Source organism: Camelina sativa, chromosome 9 (genome assembly GCF_030686135.1).
Source record: "Camelina sativa cultivar CO46 ecotype springtype chromosome 9, ASM3068613v1".
NCBI classification, from domain to species: domain Eukaryota; kingdom Viridiplantae; phylum Streptophyta; class Magnoliopsida; order Brassicales; family Brassicaceae; genus Camelina; species Camelina sativa.
In genome coordinates this window covers 37,669,507-37,692,059 of record NC_141888.1, presented here as the reverse complement: position 1 = coordinate 37,692,059, position 22,553 = coordinate 37,669,507, and the positions used below count along the sequence as shown (strand labels likewise).

The 22,553-nt window shown below is 34.6% G+C and overlaps 4 protein-coding genes and 2 pseudogenes across 7 annotated transcripts; 5 read left to right on the top strand and 1 right to left on the bottom strand.

Annotated features, from left to right (window-relative positions):
- The first annotated feature begins 590 nt into the window (after positions 1-590).
- On the top strand, positions 591-5,488 carry LOC104713530 (cytochrome P450 708A2-like). The gene is made up of 8 exons (XM_010430674.2): positions 591-646; positions 3,254-3,495; positions 3,588-3,915; positions 4,039-4,191; positions 4,272-4,520; positions 4,606-4,698; positions 4,807-4,885; positions 4,966-5,488. The coding sequence occupies exons 2-8, from the start codon at positions 3,287-3,289 to the stop codon at positions 5,289-5,291; spliced, it is 1,437 nt and encodes a 478-aa protein (XP_010428976.1). The 5' UTR covers positions 591-646; positions 3,254-3,286; the 3' UTR covers positions 5,292-5,488.
- Positions 5,489-6,242: 754 nt separating this feature from the next.
- Positions 6,243-6,749, top strand: LOC104713529 (uncharacterized). The gene has a single exon (XM_087463884.1). The coding sequence runs from the start codon at positions 6,268-6,270 to the stop codon at positions 6,610-6,612; it is 345 nt and encodes a 114-aa protein (XP_087320010.1). The 5' UTR covers positions 6,243-6,267; the 3' UTR covers positions 6,613-6,749.
- Positions 6,750-7,059: 310 nt separating this feature from the next.
- On the top strand, positions 7,060-8,078 carry LOC104713528 (uncharacterized; annotated as a pseudogene). The gene is made up of 2 exons (XR_015565124.1): positions 7,060-7,421; positions 7,499-8,078. The product of XR_015565124.1 is annotated as an uncharacterized LOC104713528 (transcript).
- A 55-nt stretch (positions 8,079-8,133) lies between these two features.
- On the top strand, positions 8,134-9,856 carry LOC104715881 (F-box/LRR-repeat protein At5g38396-like; annotated as a pseudogene). Its single transcript, XR_015565123.1, has 3 exons — positions 8,134-9,369; positions 9,495-9,635; positions 9,724-9,856. The product of XR_015565123.1 is annotated as an F-box/LRR-repeat protein At5g38396-like (transcript).
- Positions 9,857-15,648: 5,792 nt separating this feature from the next.
- On the top strand, positions 15,649-17,796 carry LOC104713527 (gibberellin 2-beta-dioxygenase 1). Its single transcript, XM_010430670.2, has 3 exons — positions 15,649-16,645; positions 16,842-17,196; positions 17,304-17,796. The coding sequence occupies exons 1-3, from the start codon at positions 16,275-16,277 to the stop codon at positions 17,577-17,579; spliced, it is 1,002 nt and encodes a 333-aa protein (XP_010428972.1). The 5' UTR covers positions 15,649-16,274; the 3' UTR covers positions 17,580-17,796.
- A 1,701-nt stretch (positions 17,797-19,497) lies between these two features.
- LOC104713525 (interactor of constitutive active ROPs 4-like) lies at positions 19,498-21,578 on the bottom strand. 2 transcript variants are annotated; one of them, XM_010430667.2, is made up of 4 exons: positions 21,218-21,544; positions 20,927-20,980; positions 20,789-20,849; positions 19,498-20,670 (listed from the first exon to the last, which is right to left on the bottom strand). In XM_010430667.2, exons 3-4 carry the CDS (start codon positions 20,800-20,802, stop codon positions 19,698-19,700), a joined length of 987 nt encoding a protein of 328 aa, XP_010428969.1. In that variant the 5' UTR covers positions 20,803-20,849; positions 20,927-20,980; positions 21,218-21,544; the 3' UTR covers positions 19,498-19,697. The 2 variants fall into 2 exon arrangements, with proteins under 2 accessions (XP_010428969.1, XP_010428970.1); XM_010430668.2 differs by lacking the exon at positions 20,927-20,980 and having other exon boundaries at positions 21,218-21,578.
- Between the last annotated feature and the right edge of the window lie 975 nt (positions 21,579-22,553).

Below are 22,553 nucleotides of genomic sequence, written 5' to 3'. Positions count from 1 at the left end.
TTTTTTCTGAAGATTAAAAATATGGCATAAGTAAATCAGAAAGGGGGAGACAGAATGAAAAAGCATAGTTTCATTATTTGATAAACACTTTTTGAAGTAAAAATAGTGAAACCAATCTTTTTACGAAAGATAAAAACATGTAGCAAGATGGAGAAAATAAATGTGGAAAACAAACAAAAAAACAATTGTTAAAAAGAAAGAGTAAACAAAAGCAAGTGGTATCACTCCACGCAACAATTTTTGGGGGTTACGTCAATTACCAAATCATCTATAGATGTACATTAACAAAGACTTATTAGAGAGACTTAGGCAGTGAATGGAAGCAGGTTATTTACGGTTTTCAAAAAAAATTAATCAAAACCGCACCAGTGTAGCCAATCAGAAGAAAAAGAGTTAATGTGCGTTTTTTTCCAAAAAAAAAAAAAAAAAAATAAGCGGATTGTTGAGAGGATAATAACTTGGACCACGTTTAAAAAATGTAATGGGCATTAACCAGCGGATTTCTAGGCCGCAGTTAATAAATGCTTTCTTTGAGATTTTTTTAATATTAAAGTGTACTATAAATAAGATACCTATCTATACTACAAACCTAAAAACTATCTCACCCCTCTCTCTTTCTCACGAAGCCACACGATTCCCCTTCTAGGTAATGTTCTTTTTTTTTTTTAATCACTCTTACATTTTTTATTTTCTTTAGATAGTTTTTATCAAAACCTAATCTCCTCTCTCTCTCAGATATGACTCAACTCCATTAAGATAATATTTTTTTAATCACTCTCATATATTATTTTTTATTATTATTAACATTATTATTATTATTACTATTCTCATATTTTTATAAAACAATGTTATATAGGTTTTGTTTAATATATTTTTAAAATGAATTCATGAAAAATAGACTTTTAAATGATTTGTTTAATAATCTTATTGTTTAACAAATAATACTATTGTCTATGCTACTTAAATATCATAGTGGTTATTAAAACACCCATATATCATGAGTCTCCATGTATTAATTCTATTATTATTTTTTAAAAAAATTGTAATCCAGTTTATTTTTTTTATTTAAATTATACATGTTAGTTTATTTATATAAAAATTAAAGAGATAACAGATGGAGAAGCTATGATGCAAATAAGAGATACTATTGCAAATATGTTATGGGAAAATCAAAATAATCGATAATTAAAAAAAAAAGTATATCTTTATATAGTTGAACATTTTATCAATATGTCAAAAAAAAAAATTTACTTTTTGATCAACTATATTATTTAAGGTTTATAAATACAATTATTTTTATTATTAATTCATAACATACAATAATATACAAACATACTAATTATTAATAAATTTATTTATAATATATGTAATCCGTACCGCTTTTCCTTTTTTTACCATTCACACAATTAATACTGAACCGCAAATAGTTTTTTCACCAATCAAATATCATTCTGTACCGCTTATTTTGTAGAAACCGCACTTGTCCCACAAACCGCATGTACTGCAGTTGAACCGTACCGCACCCCAAAATCGCTTTCCCCGCACAACCAAAACCGCGGTCACCATTCGGACCCTTAGTATAGAGCACGGAATTTCTTAAGTATTTACGAGTCTTTTACTATTAAAATATTGAAGAAAAAAATTAAGAGAGAGAAATGAGAAACTCATAGTGGAGTGAGTCTTTCATTTGGAAAACTTATCATTAAATAACTTAGTTATGTGAGACTTAATTTGAATACCTTTGTATCTCTATGATTGGTTTAGTTTAAGAGACAGAGTTGATAATAAAATTCTTATTTCTAAATTATTTAATAACACTATATTTAGATGAGCTGTCTTTGTCTTTCAAAATGGATAGAAAACAGTTTGCCAATAGTTTATTTGTTTGCTATGACCATTGCATATGCTCCGAAATAGTGTTATAGTGTTTTCTGCGCATGTAGATGAGCTCTATTATATATTTCTTATCACTCACTAATATCTCTATTATTAGTAATCCTCATAATTTTTTGGTGCTAGATTACTCTAAAATTATTTTGCTCTGTCCAATACCAAAATTCACAACTCATCGAATAATCTAATATTGAAACCTTATTCCTAACCAAAACTAAACTCATACAAATGCTATATTGTTACATATTTTTGTTTTATTATTACCAAAATTCTATTTTTGTTTTGTTAATAACATACATTATACCGTTTAAATAGTGACACAATATATTAATAGAAATTAATAAACTACATATTATGTTTAACCTAGTTTCTATATATTTTTTCTTGTTCTTAGATAATTCTTTATGTTTTTTGGAACTGTAAATTTTTATAAGTCCTATTTAAAATTTAAAGATTTATTATAAAAAATTTAATCACTAAACTACATATTTTATATTTATTATATATAGAATTGATATACTAAACCATATTTTCGCCTATGACATTCAAATGCTTTTGGCACGACGGCTCTATATATAATTAAGCATGTTGTGGTAGTGGCTTAGTGCTAACTGCTTGAAATAAATAGAAAAATGTTTGGATCACGTTAAAATCAGCTAAACAACAAAAGGTTTGCTCTCTGTCATGCAGTATCTGAGCAGTTAAACATTAAACAACAAAAGGTTAGTTGAGTAATATAAATAAAATCTGTCATACACCCGACACCTCACCCAACAAATGAACAAACAATTTAGCACATATAGAGGTAGGGGGTATACTTTGAGCCGCCTGATTTCTATAGTTTCAAAATGTTCAAAATATAGTTTCAAACTTTGAAGCGGCGTGATATAGATTATTCCCATTTGTGTAGTTGACGACAAAAAAAAATATATACATTAGGCCATAAAACTATCTTTTTTGTCCAATTATTCCCATATGTTCACTTTCTTGTCATTAACTCTTTTTTAGTTGCCCACTATATAAAATTATCTTTTTCTTTTTTTGTTGTCCACTCAACTATAGTTAGTTCCCAATTTCCCATATGTACTACTATATTCGTAGAGTCCAGTCCATCGTTGCCACTAAATGGAACTATCTGGCAAGTGTATGTCCCTTCCATATAAATAATTCGGGAGGGGGTACATTGGTAGCTAAGTGTATGTTATTTAACTTATCCCTCAAGTTGCCGATTATTCTAATGAGTGAATTTACTACAATCCCCAAAACATGATGGAAAATTATCACTTGCTGATAGATTAATTCTAGGATCACTATAACGTCCATAGAGACTTTCTTAACTTAAATTTTTAAAAAGTTGTAGGACTAGTGGTCAACACTTGAGATAGAGTGCAGTATGAGTTTCATGTGGACCGTTGCGATGCTGATTATAGCCTTAGTGGTTGTGAGGATCAGCCACTGGCTTTTCCGATGGTCAAACCCTACGTGCAATGGCAAGTTACCACCGGGATCAATGGGTTTCCCGATCATCGGAGAGTCAATTGACTTTTGTAAGCCTCATAGGTTTGATGGTATCTCGCCCTTTTTGAAAAAGAGGATGTTAAAGTCAGATTTCATTCTCTCTCTAATCTATTCTTTCCTTACCGTTAGCAAGATTAAACCATGTGATGTGTATATATGTTTTGTGAATGTTTCAGGTACGGACCGTTGTTTCGGACCAACATTTTTGGATCTCATACCATAGTTTCCACCGACTCGGACGTGAACCTTGAGATTTTACGGCAGGAGAACAAGTCTTTCATTTTAAGTTATCCGGAGGTTCTTGTGAAGCGATTGGGAAAAGATAGCTTGGTGTCCAAGGACGGAAACATCCACAAGCACATGAAAAAAATTACTCATCAACATCTTCTTGGCTCAGAGGGTTTGAAGCAAAAGATGATAAGAGATATGGACCGAGTGACCCGCGAACATCTTGAATCTAAGGCTGACAGTGGAATATTAGACGTTAGGGATTCAGTGGCAAGCGTAAGTACCATTCACATATTTATCTTGACCAACTTTTAGTATTACACTATCTACCTATATACGTACTACTCTGATTCACTCTCTCTCTCTTCAATCTATTCTTCTTGCCTGGGTTCTTTGTAGTTGGTAGTCGCGCTCATGGCACCAAAGATGATAAGTAGCCTCAAACCGGAGACTCAAAAAAAGTTTATGGAAGATATCAAGGCCTTCAATTTTGACTGGTTCCAGCTATCCTTTACTATCTCTGGTTGGGAGTTTCTCTACAAAGCCTTTAGGGTGAGAATTTTCTATTTAGTCGAAGAATTTTCCCCCCATATGTAACATGATTTCTATAAATGTTTCTATATTGTATATAGGCACACAGAGATGGGACGAAGTTGATCAAAGATGTTTTGACGAAGAGGAAAATGGTGGGAGAGAAGTACGGAGACTTCCTTGACACAATGTTAGAAGAGTTGGAGAAGGAAGGCTGCTTTTGGAATCAAGATTCAGCTGCAAATCACATCTTCTTTATGTCCTTCGCTTTTCAAGAAACTACCCCCAAGGCCACTTGCTTGGCTGTGAAGTTCTTGTCCGAAAATCCAAAAGTGGTCGCAGAACTCAAGGTAATATAAGTATCTGGATTGGATCAAGTAGCTGAAAAATTTATCTCAGATTTTAGGAAGAGGCTCATATATAATATTGTGGCAGAGAGAGCATGAGGCGATCCTTGAGAGCAGAGAAGATAAGGAATCTGGGATCACTTGGGAAGAATACAGACAGAAGATGAGTTTTACAAACATGGTAACTTTATAGCTCGCCTTGGTCTTCCTCAATAGTAGTTATAAACTTAACACTCTTTAGATGCCGTGAGATCTAATTTACATGTTGTCCTTAATTTTACACTTGTAGGTTATCAATGAGACGCTTCGGTTGATCAACTTTGTTCCATTCTTGTTTAGAAAGGCTGTGAACGATGTCGAGATAAAAGGCAAGTATAATTCTTGTATACAAAATGACATATATGGAAAGAAAAAAATACGTCAATAACTTGTGTATGGTAACAAACAGGATACACGATTCCTGCGGGTTGGATAGTTTTTGTTGCGGCTCAAGTGGTACATTATGATCCTAAGACCTACGAAAACCCTTTTGAGTTTAATCCATGGAGATGGGAAAGGCAAGATCTGCGTTCTGGTTCTAAAATGTTCATGGGGTTTGGAGGTGGGGTGAGACAATGCGTAGGAGCAGAGTTTGCAAGGCTTCAGATGGCAATCTTCCTTCACTATCTTGTCACCACTTACGAGTTCTCAATGGCCGAAGACTGTGCGGTGTTACGGAAACCAGGGCTCCTCTTCCACAAGGACCTCTCTATAAACATCTCTCGCTTGAAGTGAACCTTATAGTTTCCAAATCTCAACAGTCTGATATAAAATCAGTTACAAGCTATAAATAGTTGTGACAAGTATCTACGTATGGTCTGATTGATGAATGTGTTCAAAATTCAACCCCATAATCGCTTATTGATGTCTTGGACTGTTACATATATACTTTTGGGAAGCAAAATACTTTTCAATTTTACTCATTCAATTAATATTGTGCCTTCAAAAAAAAGTGGAAATCCTAATTTGTGCCTTTAAACAAAAATAAATAGAAGTTCCTAATTTGTTTCTGGTATATAAATTTTGCTGACGCAAATCTTTGCTAAACTTAGCAAAAACATTTATCGAAATCCATTTTCAATCCCTCAAAGCAATTCATAATAGTCTTTGCCATATCTGAATCCAAATTAGAGGTCAAACTTTGTTCTAAGTTTAACTAGTCAAATGTATTAATAACTTGTAATCTATTCTTATCATCTCATTGCCCAAAAATCTATCTATATATAAATACTCTCTCCCATTACACAAGACATTCCAATTAGTAATCTAAACAAAACCAGAAATATATTCATTTAAATATTCTATTCAATCATGGAAACCGGTTTCAGCATTTTAAAGCTATCTCTTTGCCTTGGCCTAGTCGTGGTTGTCTCATGTGCTCAGGCTCCCGCACCATGGAATCCATCTAATGGGATGCGTCCGGGAACATGTGACCACTACGAGTGCCCCACTTATAAATTGGTAGAGGCTGGATACGCCTATGAGATCCGCATGTATGACACTGCGGTATGGATGTCCACTAGTCCTATCTCTGCAAAATCCATGACTCAAGCCACCAAAACCGGTTTCCAACGGTAACTTATCAATCTATTATAATATTTGTTATATATAGGTGTATCTAATATATAGTGAAACCGAAACTGATTCTGTTTTGGTGTTGCAGATTATTTAGTTACATACAAGGTCAAAACAAGGACAAGGTGAAGTGAACATGACATCTCCGGTGATCACACAAGCAACACCAGGACAATCAGTCTACACAGTCTCCTTCTACATCCCTAAAAAGAACCAACAGAACCCACCTCAGGCCGATGACCTCCACGTGCAGACATGGAAACCAACCTACGTAGCCGTAAGGCAGTTGGGCGGGTACGTGTCTGACAAAGTAGCCAAGATAGAAACTGCGGCTCTAATGGATAGTCTCAAGGGCACTCAATGGCTTTTGCCTATCGAGAAGAGCAAAGGAAAGTCACCGGCGTATTTGGTGGCTGATTATAACCCGCCGTCCCAAACCACAGCTAGGGTTAATGAGATCTTGGTTCCGTTTACCATGTAAATGAATAAATCATGTTACATCCTCACAATCGGATTAGAAGAGGGTGGTTTAGAACCGAGACTCTAATAGCAGCCTCTGGTTTAACCGGTTTTATATATATTTCTGGTTATTTATTAATATTGTTCTTTTGGTTTTCATTTTCTCCCTACCAAAGAATATTAGTAATGGTGGGAAAAAAAACTGTAACCAAAAAGCTTATAATGGAAACTAAACAAACTAAAAAAACTGTAACTAAAAAGCTTATAATTGTAATGGTTTTACTATAGTTTCGGTTTCTAAATAAAATATGATCGAAACCATGAAAAAAATATCGGAAAATATAAACTAAATGGCTAATTTAATTTATGTCACTTTTGGTGTTTTTAATGTAATTTGTTTTTTGTCGGCAAAATTGTTGTATTAAATCATGTGTTTATAATGCAACTTAATCCTATCCTAAGATGAACCACAAACACAAACCTTATCTGTTACATGTTTTTTTTTTGATAAGTGTATAAAACCTTTATTTCTGTAACGTTGCATGGCCGTAACAAAGAAAGGATCCGCCATGGAAGCAGCTTTGAGCATCTTCAAGCTCTCGTTCCTCTTAAGCCTTCTCTCCGGCGGTTCAGACTTTATCGACTCGCGTTCCCACCCGGACAAGTTGGGACGACCCCACCGTCGTGCATCCAAGCAGAGTGTTCGAGTTACGAGTTGGTCTACGCCGGTAATGGCTACGAGATTCACCGCTACACCGCCACTGTTTGGATTTCTACCGAACCAATTCAGGGTTCCTCTCTTAACGATGCTTCAGGAACCGGTTGGAACGAGTATGTTCTTCATTTTAGTTCCTAAAATTAATCGGAAACAAATTTCAAAACGCGTTGCTTTGATCTTGTGTGTGCAGATTGTCTGATTACATGAGCGGAAATAACGAGTATCACCAGAGGATAGAGAGGGTACATCCTCATATCACACAAGTCAAGTCTCTCAGAACTTTAGTACCTTCATGGTCTCTTCCTTCGTTCCCAAGGTATACCAACCTGATCCACCACCTCCGGTGAAAAATCTCCACATACAGAGATGGGATCCGACGTATGCGGCGGTGAAGCAATTTGGTGGATACGTGGCGGATCACACTATTGGAAAAAGAGTGGCGGAGCTAGAGGCGAGCCTACAAGGTACCGTATGGGCCAAGGCAATTGAGAAAAGCAGAGAAACCAGACCGACTTGGGCCTACACGGTAGCGCAATTTAGCTGGCCGTTCCAGTGGGATCGTCGGGTCAATGAGATTTGGTTTCCGTTTGAAATGGACGATGAAGAAATTGTCAATATCGTTACTCAGTAAAACACTTTAGTTAGTCATATATGACTTATGTTTTTTTTTTGGTGTGTTAAATTGAGAAGGGCTTTGGGCCATAAATTATGTTTGGCCCAAATATGTTAATGGGTTCGTTAAGGTTATATATATAATGAATTTTACCCAAGAGAGATTATTAAGCTAAAAAGACAATGGCTAAACCTAATTAAATACGACAAAATTGGAGTCGTATGATCCAAGAGAGGTCGTCGAGTTTTAGGGTATTTGAAACTTGAGGATCTTGCACAAGATTCATGGAGTCGTCATCAAGGCCTATGATTGGAGAGAAAGAAATTTGCAGTATTTGTTATTCTTGCGGAAAACTTGGACACCTGAAGAAAGATTGTAAGAGCATACGAGATGAAGATAGGCAGACACAACAACAACCAATTGGAGAAGAGGTTGTTAGCAATATTCTCCCAGACGAGGTTCTTTGTCATGTCTCACAACCTATTGAAGATTGTAAGAGCATACGAGATCATCAGGATTGTGTTAGTATTCAGCCAGACGAGCTTCTTTGTCATGTCCCACAAGCTATTGAAGATTGTAAGAGCAGACAAGATCAGGATTGTCTTAGCATTCTCCCTGACGAGCTTCTTTGTCATGTCTTGTCCTTCCTTACCACAAAGGAGGCTGCCTTGACATCAGTAATCTCCAAGAGGTGGCGCAATCTGTTTGCATTTGTCCCTAACCTTGACATTGATGACTCTGTCTTTCTTCATCCCGGTAAGCTCCAATGTTACCTGACTGGACGGAGGTTCCAGGATTTTGTTAATAGAGTATTGGCTCTGCAGGGTACAACTCCCATTAAGAAATTCTCCCTCAAATGTATCGATGTTTCTACAAATTTAGTGGATGGTTGGATAAGTAATGTGTTGGCCCGTGGTGTTTCCGAAGTTGATCTAAAAATCAGTTTGCAATTCTACGGTGAGTATGTGCTATCTTCAAAAAATTTCCAGAGCAACAATCTAGTTAAGCTGAAATTAGACAGTCTTTATATTGATTGGTTGCCTGGAGGCATATTCTTACCAATGCCTAAGCTGGAGGAATTAGTCTTGGTTGATATGATCTCGACAAAGGTTGATATCAATGTGTCTAATGCAAGCCTCAAGAGCCTAACAATCAATACCACTTTTCTTTCTGGCACTTAATCATTTGATACACCTAGTCTTGTTTACTTCTCTTACGATGGTTATGTTGTCCGTGACTACACCGTAGTTAATATGGAAAACTTATTTGAAGCTCATATCAGACTTTTGGCAACTTGTTATGAAGTTGAGATAGCAAGAGCAGCGCCAAACCATGATCATCATTTACCTAGTGTGGAGGGTGTTTTATCCCGATTTACAAATGTGGGGAAGCTGATGAATGGCATGCGAAATGTTCGGTATCTGGACTTGTCTGGCGATACTCTCGAGGTCAGTTTTCTTATTTGCTCTCTCTTGTAATATCTTTTCTGTCTACGTTCATGTACCATGGCGGTCTTGTTTTCAAACATGTAACTGCAAAATTCCTAATATGTGGCTGCTTTTCTTGTTATCAGGTGCTTTTTCTATGCTGTGAATCAATGCCAGTTTTCACCAACCTCAAATCGTTAACTATTAAGAGTGACGCAAGTCGAGGATGGCAAGCATTGCCAGATCTTATAAGGAACTGTCCGCATTTAGAAACTCTAGTCCTTGAGGTACAAAAACAACTCATTTTCAAACGTGTACAAAGATAAGAGGTCATACCTACTTTGAATCTCTAAATTCTCTCCTTTATGCTTCCAGGGGTCTCTTGCACCAAGTTACATATAAATGCGGGGATGCTTGTGACTGCGTTTCTCGAGAGGATAAGGGTCGGTCACTCACATCTTGTCCAGTAAAAGTGTTAGAGATCAAAGCGTTTCAAGGAAGAATCGAAGAGATGCACATGATAAAGCATTTCTTGGACTATTTTCCGTGTTTGAAAGAGGTAAAGATCTTTATGGAAGGGAATGGTCCTACACAGCTCAGAGACCCCGAAGCGTCCGAAGTAATCATAGAGAAGATGAAACTCTACAACAAAAAAAACTTGGTGCGACCCGTTTCTTTCTAGAAACAAAAATCACATACAATGTTATAAACTAAATAGGTTGTGATCGTTTGTGTTGTCACTTGATAGTATTTTCAATTCCTTACATAACAAGTTGAACCACTTCTTCAGTTTGGGTTGGACTGACTCACTTCTAAAATTTAATCAAATTGAATGGTTTAATAAGTCGGTTGTGTTGGACCATGTTTTAGGTCCTGTTCGTTTGACTATTTGTGTGATTTATTCAAATGATCCATTCAAAAGCTTCATCCAAATGAGTTATTTGAATGTCAAATGACTCAACAAACAAAAATAAAAAAATTCATTTGAATGATGCATCTCAATGGAGATGTGTTTGTTTGCTTTATTTACATTCTCATCTAAATGGATTTGATTAGAATAATAACTAAAATACCCATGTTTTGATCTAACAATTTTTTAATCTTAATTTAACCATATTAATTTTAAATATTGATCTAAAGTATATATTCATAGATTTTCATTCAAAACCAAACAAAAATGTGATTTTACGTTTTTGGCAGGAAAAAGTGATTTTGTGTGTTGTTTTTTTTGCGGAAAAAGTGAATTTACGTTTTTGCCGGGAAAATGTGAATTTATGTTTTTGGCGGGAAAATGCGATTTTGTGTTTTTGGCGGGAAATTGTGAATTTACGTTTTTGGCGGGAAAATGTAAATTTACGGTTTTGCCGGAAAAATGTGATTTTACGTTTTTGGCGGGAAAATATGATTTTGTGTTTTTGGTGGAAAATTGTGAATTTACGATTTTGGCGGGAAAATATGATTTTGCGTTTTTGGCGGGAAATTGTGAATTTACGTTTTTGGCGGGAAAATGAGATTTTACGTTTTTGGCCGGAAAATGTGATTTTACGTTTTTGGCGGGAAAATGTGATATTGTAGGTTTAGCGGGAAATTAGTTTATGCATTTTTGGCGGGAAAATGTGATTTTAGGTTTTTTTGCGGGAAAATGTGATTTTATGTTTTTGGCGGAAAAATGTAATTTTACGTTTTTGGCGAGAAAATGTGATTTTGTGTTTTTTTTTTGCGGAAAAGTGAATTTTTTTTGTTGGCAAATTTTTTTGACTTTATGATTTTGGTGGAAAAATGTGATTTTAGTTTCGGCGGAAAATTTATCATGTGTTTTTGACATTTTGTAAGAATTGTAAAAATATTATTTATAATTTTATAGATAAATAGATTTTTTATATAATAAGGATATATTTGTAATTTGTTATTTTTGGATGAAGCATCTCCATCCAAATGGTTCAACTAGAATCATTCAAATGAGTTTCAAATTTTTGCCTAAAATTTTAAAACTCATTTAGATGATCCATGTGAATGATTTTAGATAATGTTATTTTCTTGACAAAAACGAACAACATTTGGATGGACCATTCAGATGGTCCATTCAAATGAACAAACGAACAGGGCCTTAGTCATGTATCCCAATTTTTTATGTTGAAGTTTTTTCTCTTCTATATTGTGATGCTTATTTATCTATTTATTTGAAAGGAAAATAGAGGGCTTTTCTTGAAACACAAAAAAACATAAATATTTAAGAAAGGTATACCAATGAAAGTTTTAAAACAAGAATCATAAATCAAACTGAGGAACAAGAACAATTGACTATATATGTAAGAACAACCCGTAATCGTCGTTCCGCTATGCTATGTTAAGGGTTCGCGTTTCATTCCAAATCGTTTGAGTACATTGCAGTGTGTTTTTTTCTTTCTATTTAACAACCGCTGTAGGGTTTTATACTTACAGAAAGTAATAGTTTTTATCAGAATAGTAAATAAAAATTTGCAAAAGACACAAAAATATCATAATAAAGTTTAACCAATGGGGTTGCATCTCGAGTGTCATTTTTGGCCCGACATCACCCACATAATTAAAGCAACCAGACACCCCAAAATGTCGAAACCACTTGAAACCACCCTTGTATATTGTCCATACATCTTTTTTTCCTCCCCCACATGAAATATTTCCTGTAATTTTCGTTTGTGGGATATTTTCACTATGTTTAGACTTTAGTGTATTAAAATATCAAGACCATCATTATTTTTCTTTTCCTTACATATATATAACATCAAAATTTTGAGCCAAAGCATGTATATCCTTTGAACCTCGAAGTTTTGGGTTAAAGAATTGATCCATATATAGCCGTTTCTCATGTTATTGAAGGGCATTTAGAGAGTAATAGGAGACGATATACACATATATTGGGAGGATTAGGATTACCGATATATTGTTAGATTTGATCTTATCTCTTTACTTAAGGCTCACGCAATTGCTAGCCTATATATTGTACTCTTTCCCATTGATATCGAATAACACAAATATTCAGAGCAAATCCCTAATTTGATATGGTATCCCTGATCTTCACATTACTCTAATCTCGGTCTCTCACTTACTTGATGGAATTGCTAGTTCTGTGATATTTACCAAAGAGTTTTGTTTGATTCAGGACCAAACTTCAAGGACTTTGATTGGTGCGGATGAAGCACGGGACAGGGTTTATCATCTGACTGGTGCGGTTATTCCTCAAGCAAACCGGATTGGGAAGATGCCACCCACATTTACTTTTTTTTTAATGTAAACGTAATCTTCTTCTTTTTGTCTCAAAAATAGAATATATGAAAGTTATATTTCTAAAATTCGCATCAAGCCACTATACAGTATACACCTTGGCGTGGCATTGAATGTATATATTCGTGAATCCGAAACTAAACGGTTAATACATGACAAAAGTGTAAATTATCCATTCCAAAAAAAAAAAAGCAAAAAAATCAAAAGTAGGGCACAACAAATCCTTCTTTGTTCTTTCCACATTTTCTCACGCTAAACATTAACCACCATAAAAAAAAAACCATCTTGATAAATTATAAAGTAGTAATCTATTATATTAACAATATAACCACCCATAGTTTTTTAAACAAGCAAGATAACAAACTTTGGTTTGGTATCTTTATAATTATAGTCTAAATCATTCAGTTAAAGAAATATAAATGAACCGACATAATAGTTTTGTTTTGGCTATATACTGAAATTAATGTTATACGGGTTTAACCACAACAAAAAGTAAAATAAACATATAATTTTTGTTGTGTCCGTACTTCTCGGGTCTTGCTTCGCAGGCTGTCTTTCGATGGCTATCCAATCGCTTACGTCTGTCCAAACATGATTTTATTCACATCGAATATATAATAGTAATAATAATACTATTAATGTTAGTCGTTATTGAATAGTGAAAAGCTAAACATTATTATTTTTGGTAAGGAACCTAACATTATTTAGTTCACATCAAACTTTAATAGGGGTGGACATGCGAGGAACCTAGATACGAAGCTCTGAGTTCTTTCAAATACTTTTTCTCTCCTCGAATAGCCTCTTACGTGGCATTTCATGTACCCTTCACCTTCAACATATTCTTTCTGGTTATACCCTCAAAACGTATCTTATAAAAAAAGAAATCTTATAAAACGAAATTTATTCGTTAGACACGTTTATCAACTATAGTCGGTTATAGTTTCAATCTATGTACATATTTAATGATTATTGTTTTCTATGCCTAACAAATGAGTATATATGTTCAAAAATTGTAAATATGAACAAGGCGTCTTAGTAATTCTCTCTACTTATGGATAATGAAAAGTTAGAGAGTTGATAACTATGTGTTATGCCACTTCTCACTACGAAAACTTAAAACTGAAAAAATGGATGCACAAAATTGAAAAAATGGGTTGAACAAAATTGGGTTGAATAATATTCAATTCATTCATCTCCAAAATAGTGGTTGAATGAGTTGAAGATTTTTGCTGTAGTATTAGTTTATTTTTTCAACTTTTTGAGTTGAACGGGCTGAATAGTTTTTTCCAACCTTTTCAACTTTTACAATGCAAATGGTGAAAATTGGTTGAATAAATTTTTTCAACCTATTCAATCTCTTCTACCTTGCAACCATTTGCACCCATAGATCAGCCATTATCGACGCATGTTACTATACTTTCTAGTTTCTAGCGGTTGCTGATCCTAAATAGAAACACGAGTAGATAATAATGTTCAAATACTTCCTCTTGTCCTATTCATTTTCTACCTTTTCTAGTTATTATTTATTTAATGCATATTTCTAGAATTAATATATTATTGAATATCTATTTAATTTATCTTTGTATAATACTCCGACTATTTGTTCTGAATTATTAGAAGCATAAAAAAAGTATGAACACGAAAAATCAGGAAGGAGTAACGGACATCTCGACGTGGAACAACAAGAGACTCAAGAATGCAACCCACGACGAGATTGTTGATTCGTTGACAGTGACAACTGCCCCGCAACTATTTAGTGACACTTGTGGTTTGTCAAATTTTATCATAAAAGAAAAAAACACTTGTCGCTTTCACTTTCAGTATGCAATATCTTTTATTCTTTCCCATTATGCGTAATTGTGTTTTGTGTATCAGTGTATAGCATACCTCCCGGTTTAAGCACTATGCTGTTATGTCGAAAAACGAAAAAAAGGGTTATATGTTAATAACTTAATAATATGGGTATATTAATAAGAAGAGTCTACGATTAAAAAGGGACAAAAAAAAAAAAAAAAAAAAAAAACAGGAGATCACCCTAGTAATTAAAGGCGATGACATATAATATACCTAACCAATGGTCCATTGTTTTTCCTTCCTAATTCTGAACAATACTTGTAGAAGATTCACCAAAAATAGTGTTGAACAGCAAAACAATCCATGGTTCAGAATCGTTTTAATCCATAATACAATTTTATTATATCTTTCCCGATATGGATATTGGCAATCTAATAATAGAATATATTGAAATTGGTAGATAAAAATAAAATGAAGAGACGCACATTTGACAATTAATATGACACAAGTATTGCCAGTTATATTGATTTGAGAATATCGATGTAATAATGAAACTTAATTCGAGATTGACCTGATAAAAGTCATCATATATATATGTATGTTAGGTAGAAATTTCACATTGAAAAGAAGCAACTTTAAATATTAATATGAATTAATTTTATTTATTTTATTTATTTTCAATCAAATTTGAAATTAAGAACCTATGAAACTTTAACATGTACCATTAAATAATTGTCACATAATTAATTAATACGTTCGAACAAATCTGCCATCGTCGATCCATGGACTACACCACAATGGTATATTTCCGTTGTATGAATAGCAAAAAATATTTATACGATTTTAGTTAGTTGTCTTCAAGATTTGTGGACCACAAGTCTAATTTTATGTGGTTACTTACATGATCTTATATATAGTGTTCTACCCTCAGAAAAGGTCCGTATCCTTTTGATAATACTTGTGTGACGGATCCAAAAACGTAAATTTCCATCCTGTAAACGTAGCAGTCTGGACTTTAATTTAAGTTTGGTAGCACTGAAATAACAGGTTGAACCGATAACACTTGGTGGTACACTACTTATTATATATAATTTTTTTTTTTTTTTTTTTTTTTTTTTTTTGTGGTGACAGAGAGAAACACTCGGATCCATTCCAAGCCATACCGTACGTCTCTTCTCTGAAATTGTTGGTAACTACCAACTAACAATATCTTAAATCTAGAGATCGTTATTTGTTACGAACATTGAAGGAATTATTTAGCCTAACTAGATTCATCGTACGTACCGCTTGGCGACGTCATAGGTCGGTGTTGGATATGGACCTTCTTATTTTTTTACGTCAATACTTTCATCAGTTTCATGAGTAGTTATAATCACCAAAAGCAGGTGATGACTACACAGATATTAGATAGAGAAGGTAAATAATTTTTTTTTTCTTTTTAAAGAAGCATACTGAAACATCGGTTTTTTAGGTTTTCAAGTGGATACGAACCTTTTCTGAGGGTAGAAAATACGATTTCCAAAACACTTTGTTCTCCATCCATGATACATTAAAAAACTGTAGTCACTATTTACTATGTTACAGATTACTAACGATGTAAAAGTTTATTTAGCGAATAAATAACATATGTCGACGATCGATGGAGGCTTTCAAAAATATTGTCCCGATAATCAATAATATTATTGATATCGATACCCAAAAGAGAAATAATTGATATAGCTTTAGATTTTGAACTGTTTGGTCGTACGGCATTGTAAGATCTTTTTTTATCATCTCTCATCTGCTTATATATACACACGCCTTCAAAGCTAATCGAAAGTGACCCCTAAAAAGAATAAAATTTTCTTACGCAAATTACATATATATCAATGGCGGTCTTGTCTAAACCGATCACGGAACCAAAATCCGAGCTTTCGCTTATCCCGGTTATAGATATCTCTAACCCAGAGTCCAAATATGCCCTCGTCAAAGCCTGCGAAGACTTTGGCTTCTTCAAGGTGATCAACCATGGTGTTTCCACAGAGTTAGTCTCTGTTTTAGAACACGAGACGGTCGAGTTCTTCTCGTTGCCCAAGTCAGAGAAAACCCAAGTCGCAGGTTATCCCTTTGGATACGGGAGCCGTACGATTGGTCGGAATGGTGATGTGGGTTGGGTTGAGTATTTGCTCATGAATGCTAATCTTGATTCCGGTTCCGCTCCACTCTTTCCGGGTCTTTCGCAAAACCCGGCAACTTTTAGGTCGGTTTTTTTTTGTCCTCTTTTGTTTTGTTTTTAACACTCTCCCATACTCTGTTTTCGTGCTCTGTTTTTCTGCTATGTGTTTGTTTTTATACTTCATCTTCTGTCTCTTTCTATGCTTTTATGGCTTCTTTTTTTTGTGACTTTTTTGATTCCATTTATTTATCTCAAGTTTTGTTCTTTTTTAATCTTACAGAAACGTACTGGAAGAGTACATAACATCAGTGAGAAAAATGACATGCCATGTCTTGGAGATGATTACAGATGGGTTAGGTATTAAACAGACAAACACACTTAGCAAGCTCGTGTCTGACCAAAACACGGATTCGATACTGAGACTTAATCACTATCCACCATGTCCTCTTATCAAAAAGAAGACCAATGGTGGTAAAAATGTGATCGGTTTTGGTGAACACACAGATCCTCAAATCATCTCTGTCTTGAGATCTAACAACACTTGTGGTCTCCAAATCAATCTAGCTGATGGCTCTTGGATCTCTGTCCCTCCCGATCACTCTTCCTTCTTCTTCAACGTTGGTGACTCTCTCCAGGTTCGTCTTAACCCTTATGTATATATATATATTCTCCCGTTTCAGACCAGATGATCTAAGTAAGCTTTATATATATATATATATATATATATATATTTATTGTGTAGGTAATGACGAATGGGAGGTTCAAGAGCGTGAGGCATAGGGTTTTAGCCAACTGTAAAAAATCTAGGGTTTCCATGATTTACTTCGCTGGACCTTCGTTGACTCAAAGAATCGCTCCGCTGACTTGTCTTATGGACAAAGAAGACGAGATGTTGTACGAAGAGTTCACTTGGTCCGAGTACAGATCCTCTGCCTACAACTCTAGATTGTCTGATAATAGGCTTCAACAATTCGAAAGGAAGACTATCAACCATAATAAATTACTGTTAAAAATATGATTAATGATTTCTATTTTTGTTCGTGATTCATAAATCTTATCTAAGTGTGTGTTATTCCCTATATAATTATGTGTATGATTGAAGTTAATGTTGATCCAATAATTGTAATATAATGCAATAGCTATGTTTTCTCTAGCATCAGTATCGCTTTGAAAACTTTGTAATATCAAGTTGTTTTAAACACTTTAAATAAGCCGTTTTAATTAATTTTTGAAAATTTCTTTTCTTCAGGTTCTTAAAAAGAAAAAAAACTAGTTAATGAAAGAATTTGTATTTAATAATTTTAAACGATTACATATGCGATTCTTTGGCGACATAGTAATTATACTGAAAGAACAAATTTAGTAGTTGACAAAAAAAAAAAAAAAAAAACAAATTTAGTAGAGTTCGTGTGTATAAAAAAAACTAAGCTGAAAATAAATGATGACTTAAGGCCGTACGTTATATACTCTCCAGTCTCCCACATTAAACTTAATTTTACACCAATATTATAAAACCATACATTGACATTCCGATATTACATTGTTGGATCAAACCTTTTAACACTCTATATGGCTAACAACTTTATAATAGTATTAAAGATATGGATAAAGAAATTACAACCAAAAAAATCTCAATTCTTACACGTTGAATGTGGTCCGAGTATTTGTTTTTGGACACCAATATGTTCAGTGATCTAGGTAGGCCGTAGGCACTAGGCATACATATTAATATGATAATTTAGACAGCGTGTCGTGTACTTAATTAGAGTTTGCAAACCATTTTTTCTGTTTTCAAGGAAAGAAGTGACTTGTCACCAGTTCACTGTATTGTTATTTTCACTTGGGCCAACTTGGATGGATATCTGAAAGTTTATATTTTTTTTAACGTTGGTGTCTCTATAAGTTTTATATAACGACTTCTCCTTTCTTTCTTCTTTTAATAATTCCTTATCATGCTGGTTGGTGGTACCCAGGTAGAGAGGTAGAGATGTCAATTGGTCTCTAAAACCATGGGCTGTCCGGTCCAAATTAATTTGGACTGGTTTTGGTTATTACCAAATTTAAAACGGTCAAATGGGCTTAAAACAATTTAGCCCATTTATATATGGTCTAAACTAATTTGGACGTGGTATGTCCAATAATCCTAAAAAATTAGGGTTTTACTATTTGGGGGATTTTTTTTTTTTTTTTCGCCGCTTCTCTGTTTCTTCGTGTATTTATGAGTATTATAAGTGTATTATGAGTGTATTATGAATTTATAAATCTTTAGCTTTATAATTATGAGTTTATAAACCTTTAGCTTTATAATTATGAGTTTATGAGATTATGAATTTTGTTTCAATCTGCAACCAATGGACAGACCAATTGGTCATGGTCCTATTTGGTTTGGACATATTTGGGTGTGGGTGTATTTGGGTCTTCACACATAAATGACCATAAATTGTATATGTCCAAATGGACATGCCCATTTGGTTATGGACAGACCAATTTACAACCCTATACCCAGGTGGTATTCAAGTTTAAACGACGGTTTTGTTTAAGAAGAAAACGCCAAAACTAGTCATATGTTCTTCCTGTGCAAAACAGAGAAACCTACGCACAAGTAATTACTTCAACAATGGCCTACGCACAAGTATACTTTATGAGCATTGTTTCAACTTATTCCAAAACATTGCCGACATCGATGAATCCCTTTCTATGAGATCCCATGATCATTAGCCCCTAGCAAACTTTTAAACATTGCAAAACAATGTCAGATCTGGTTACATTGAGTTTTTTTGAGGATTTTTTCGAGTTATTGGGCAATTGGAATCTTGCACTGATTAGGATTGTGTTGTGACTACTTCAATAATAGAGAGACCTAAGTTCCAAACTTGCTCTCTAAATGCTTTTGGGGAAATCTGAATGCACAAACTAATTCAAGTGATCAAGAGAAGTGCAGACGAACCATCAGAATTTGGCAATTAAATCAGAATTCTGATAAATTAGCTTTTTGGTAAAGCAGCACAATCATTGTCTAAATGTTCATCACTAGAAATCATTTATATAATTCGAAATGATGAGCTCGTCATTTCGTAGACACAATCATAACATCCCACACTTCCTTGAATCCCACGCTAGTGTTTGTTCTATCACTTCATTTTTGCCCTTTCTTTTTCCACAGGTCACCGAACATCTTCATCCCTGAACCTTTCCTCTTCCCAAACCCTAACCCGTCATCCAAATCATCAGCCATCCCCGGTGATCCTACAAACCTGCCTGCAAAATGCGTCTCCATTGACCCGCACCGCTCTGAGAACCGACCATTCATCTCAACCCCTCCAGATAGAACCGCAGCTGCAGCGTCTGCTGCTTTCCTCCACTGCTCGGTTTGTACTTTCAGCTTCTTCATCTCGGCTTCTAGACTCTCTTTTGCGTCTTCCATGGATTCAAGCTTCTTCTTTAGCTTTGCCGTGGTCTCGTTACTTTCTTCCAGTTCTTCCTCAATCCGACTCACCTTTGAAGCTATCTCATCCTCTTTCGCCTTAGCAGTGGACATTTCTGAACCCGTCCTCTTCAACTGATCCTTCAAGCTTGCGTTCTCCTCGCCAAGTGATACCTTTTCTTTCTCCAAGTCGTATAGTCTAGCTTTCAGTACATTGATTTGGTCTTCCTTTGAAGCCAACTCATCACTCTTCTTCACCTTCTCACCTTCTTTTGCTTCCTCAACAAGAACCTCGAAAACATCAGTATCTTGATGTCCATCACCAGGAATCTCGTCTCTCTCCGGAACAGAAGGGTTTGGTTTCTTGGATATCTTCTTATGATGAAGCTCTTCTTGAGCACATTTCTTGGCAGCCTCAGCTCTAGCCAACTGCTGTTTGAGCAATCTCAACTCCTCCTGGGCTTGACCTAGCTGTGACTCCAAGCCAGAGATGCGACTCCCAAGCTTCTTCTGAGTCAGAGGATCAGTGTGAGGCCCACCACTCCTCGGAGATCTACGGTCAAGACCGAGCTTTGGACTCCGGTCTGTAATTGGACGGTTGAGATGCTTCGGCTCAGAGGAAATGGACGGTGATGATGTCCTTAGCCTTGGAGATTGTCTCTGAGGCAACTCTGAACCTCTAATACTACTCAAATCACAACAAGACACAAGGAAGGATTTGCAATTTTCACTCGTATCAGTCTATCAGATCATAGAGAGACTAATAACAACAAAAAACCAATTCCAAACATTAGTATCATTACCTTGGTTTTGGCATTCTGATTTACGCAAAGCTGTTGACGCTATCTCCAGAGGTTGTATGATCTGATGCAAATCAAAGAACATACATGAGCTTGTTTCGGAGGCAAGACTCACTCTAATAAGAGTTGTGAGACACGCACCACTAAGTGCGAGTGAGAGACTCTCTTAAACTGATTATTACACTAGCATCTGATCTGAGTCAAACCAGACAATTGAGACTGTGAGATAGAAGTAGAACACATTGCTTTTGCTTTTCCACTCAAAACACTTTAGAAGATTTCAACAAGATCACAAACTTCAATCTTTCACCAAACCCATTATAGAAAAAAGAAGAAAAAACAGATTTCTCAATAGTTTCTAAGTTCCATGTTCACATGAATCACATATGCACACTACACACATGCGGTAGTCTATTAAAGACTGAAACTAACCTTGAAGGAGATCAAGACAATGTAGAGACAAGCTGAATACTTTCTCGGTTTCTCTTTTGCAATTGAATACGAAGGAGTGACTGAGATAAATACTAAAACAGAGGAAATAAATTTTGAATCTGTTGATGAGATTAATTGGGGTTAATACAAACAAGAAGCACAAAGACAAGAAAACCCAAAAAATGTGGAGAAAGGAGAAGTTTTAAAGCTTTTGTCCAGAAAGAAAGAGAGAGACTCTCAATTCAAGAAGCTGAGAGAGAGAGAGAGAGAGATTAAAAAGAGACGTTGGGGGAGATTTGAAATAAAGCTGATGATGAAAATGGGAATGACCTTTGTTGAGAGAGAGGAGAAGAAAAAGCACAAAAGTGTAATTTAACTCAGGTCCCACGTTTACATGAAATCATATTGTTTTTTCCTTTCCTTTTTTCATACATTACTTTTTTTTAATCTTTTTACATTTAAGATTCTCTGAATGATCTGATCTGAGTGATCCAAACATGAAATATATATATATATATATATAGTACGAATGTTATACATCGTGTATAATAACTAAGTTGCCAAATTATAGCAATTTGATTCGGTTCATAAGTAAGAGATGAATTTGTTTATATTTTGAAGCACATCTTTGTATGTCTTTTTATTACATATGAAAAATTTATACAAAACAAAATGGTGTACTTATAATATTTATACCCACATGTGTGTACCCTTATATCAATCGGTCTGACATTGTTTCTTTCTTTTTGTCGGTTTCCACAAAGTTCAAACTCTTTTGTTTTAGTTTAGTTTATTTTCATTTCGGATATATATGTTAACCTTCACATTTTCAATCCAATTCCTTTAGTAGATTAAGTTATGTCTATATTTTTCTACTTTACATATGAAAATTGAAACAATGTACGTTCGAGATTCCATGCACAATGTTGAAAAGCAAACCACATAGAATGTTACTACATTCTAGTATTTATATTCAAGGTAGAACCATAAAATCATTTATATATTTAAAATAGTTTTGGTTTGAAGACAAAAAAAAAAAAAGATATAAGTAAAAGTTGACATTTGAAAAATTGTACACATCATCAAAACTCTCAAGTAAATTCAGCGCCACTATGATTTTTGATTTGTAAGTTGCATCTAACCAACCAGTAACAACCACCTTTAACTTTTTGGTTCTTTTATGATGATGTTGGTAATAATAATTCTAGTCATTTTGGAATACTATATTTCAAAAATAATTTTGGGAGTTGTGAAACTATATAGGCCCATTTTTCAAATTAATCAGGTTCTCAAAGAAGACCATTAAGACACTAAACCACAAACATAAGTTGCTCAA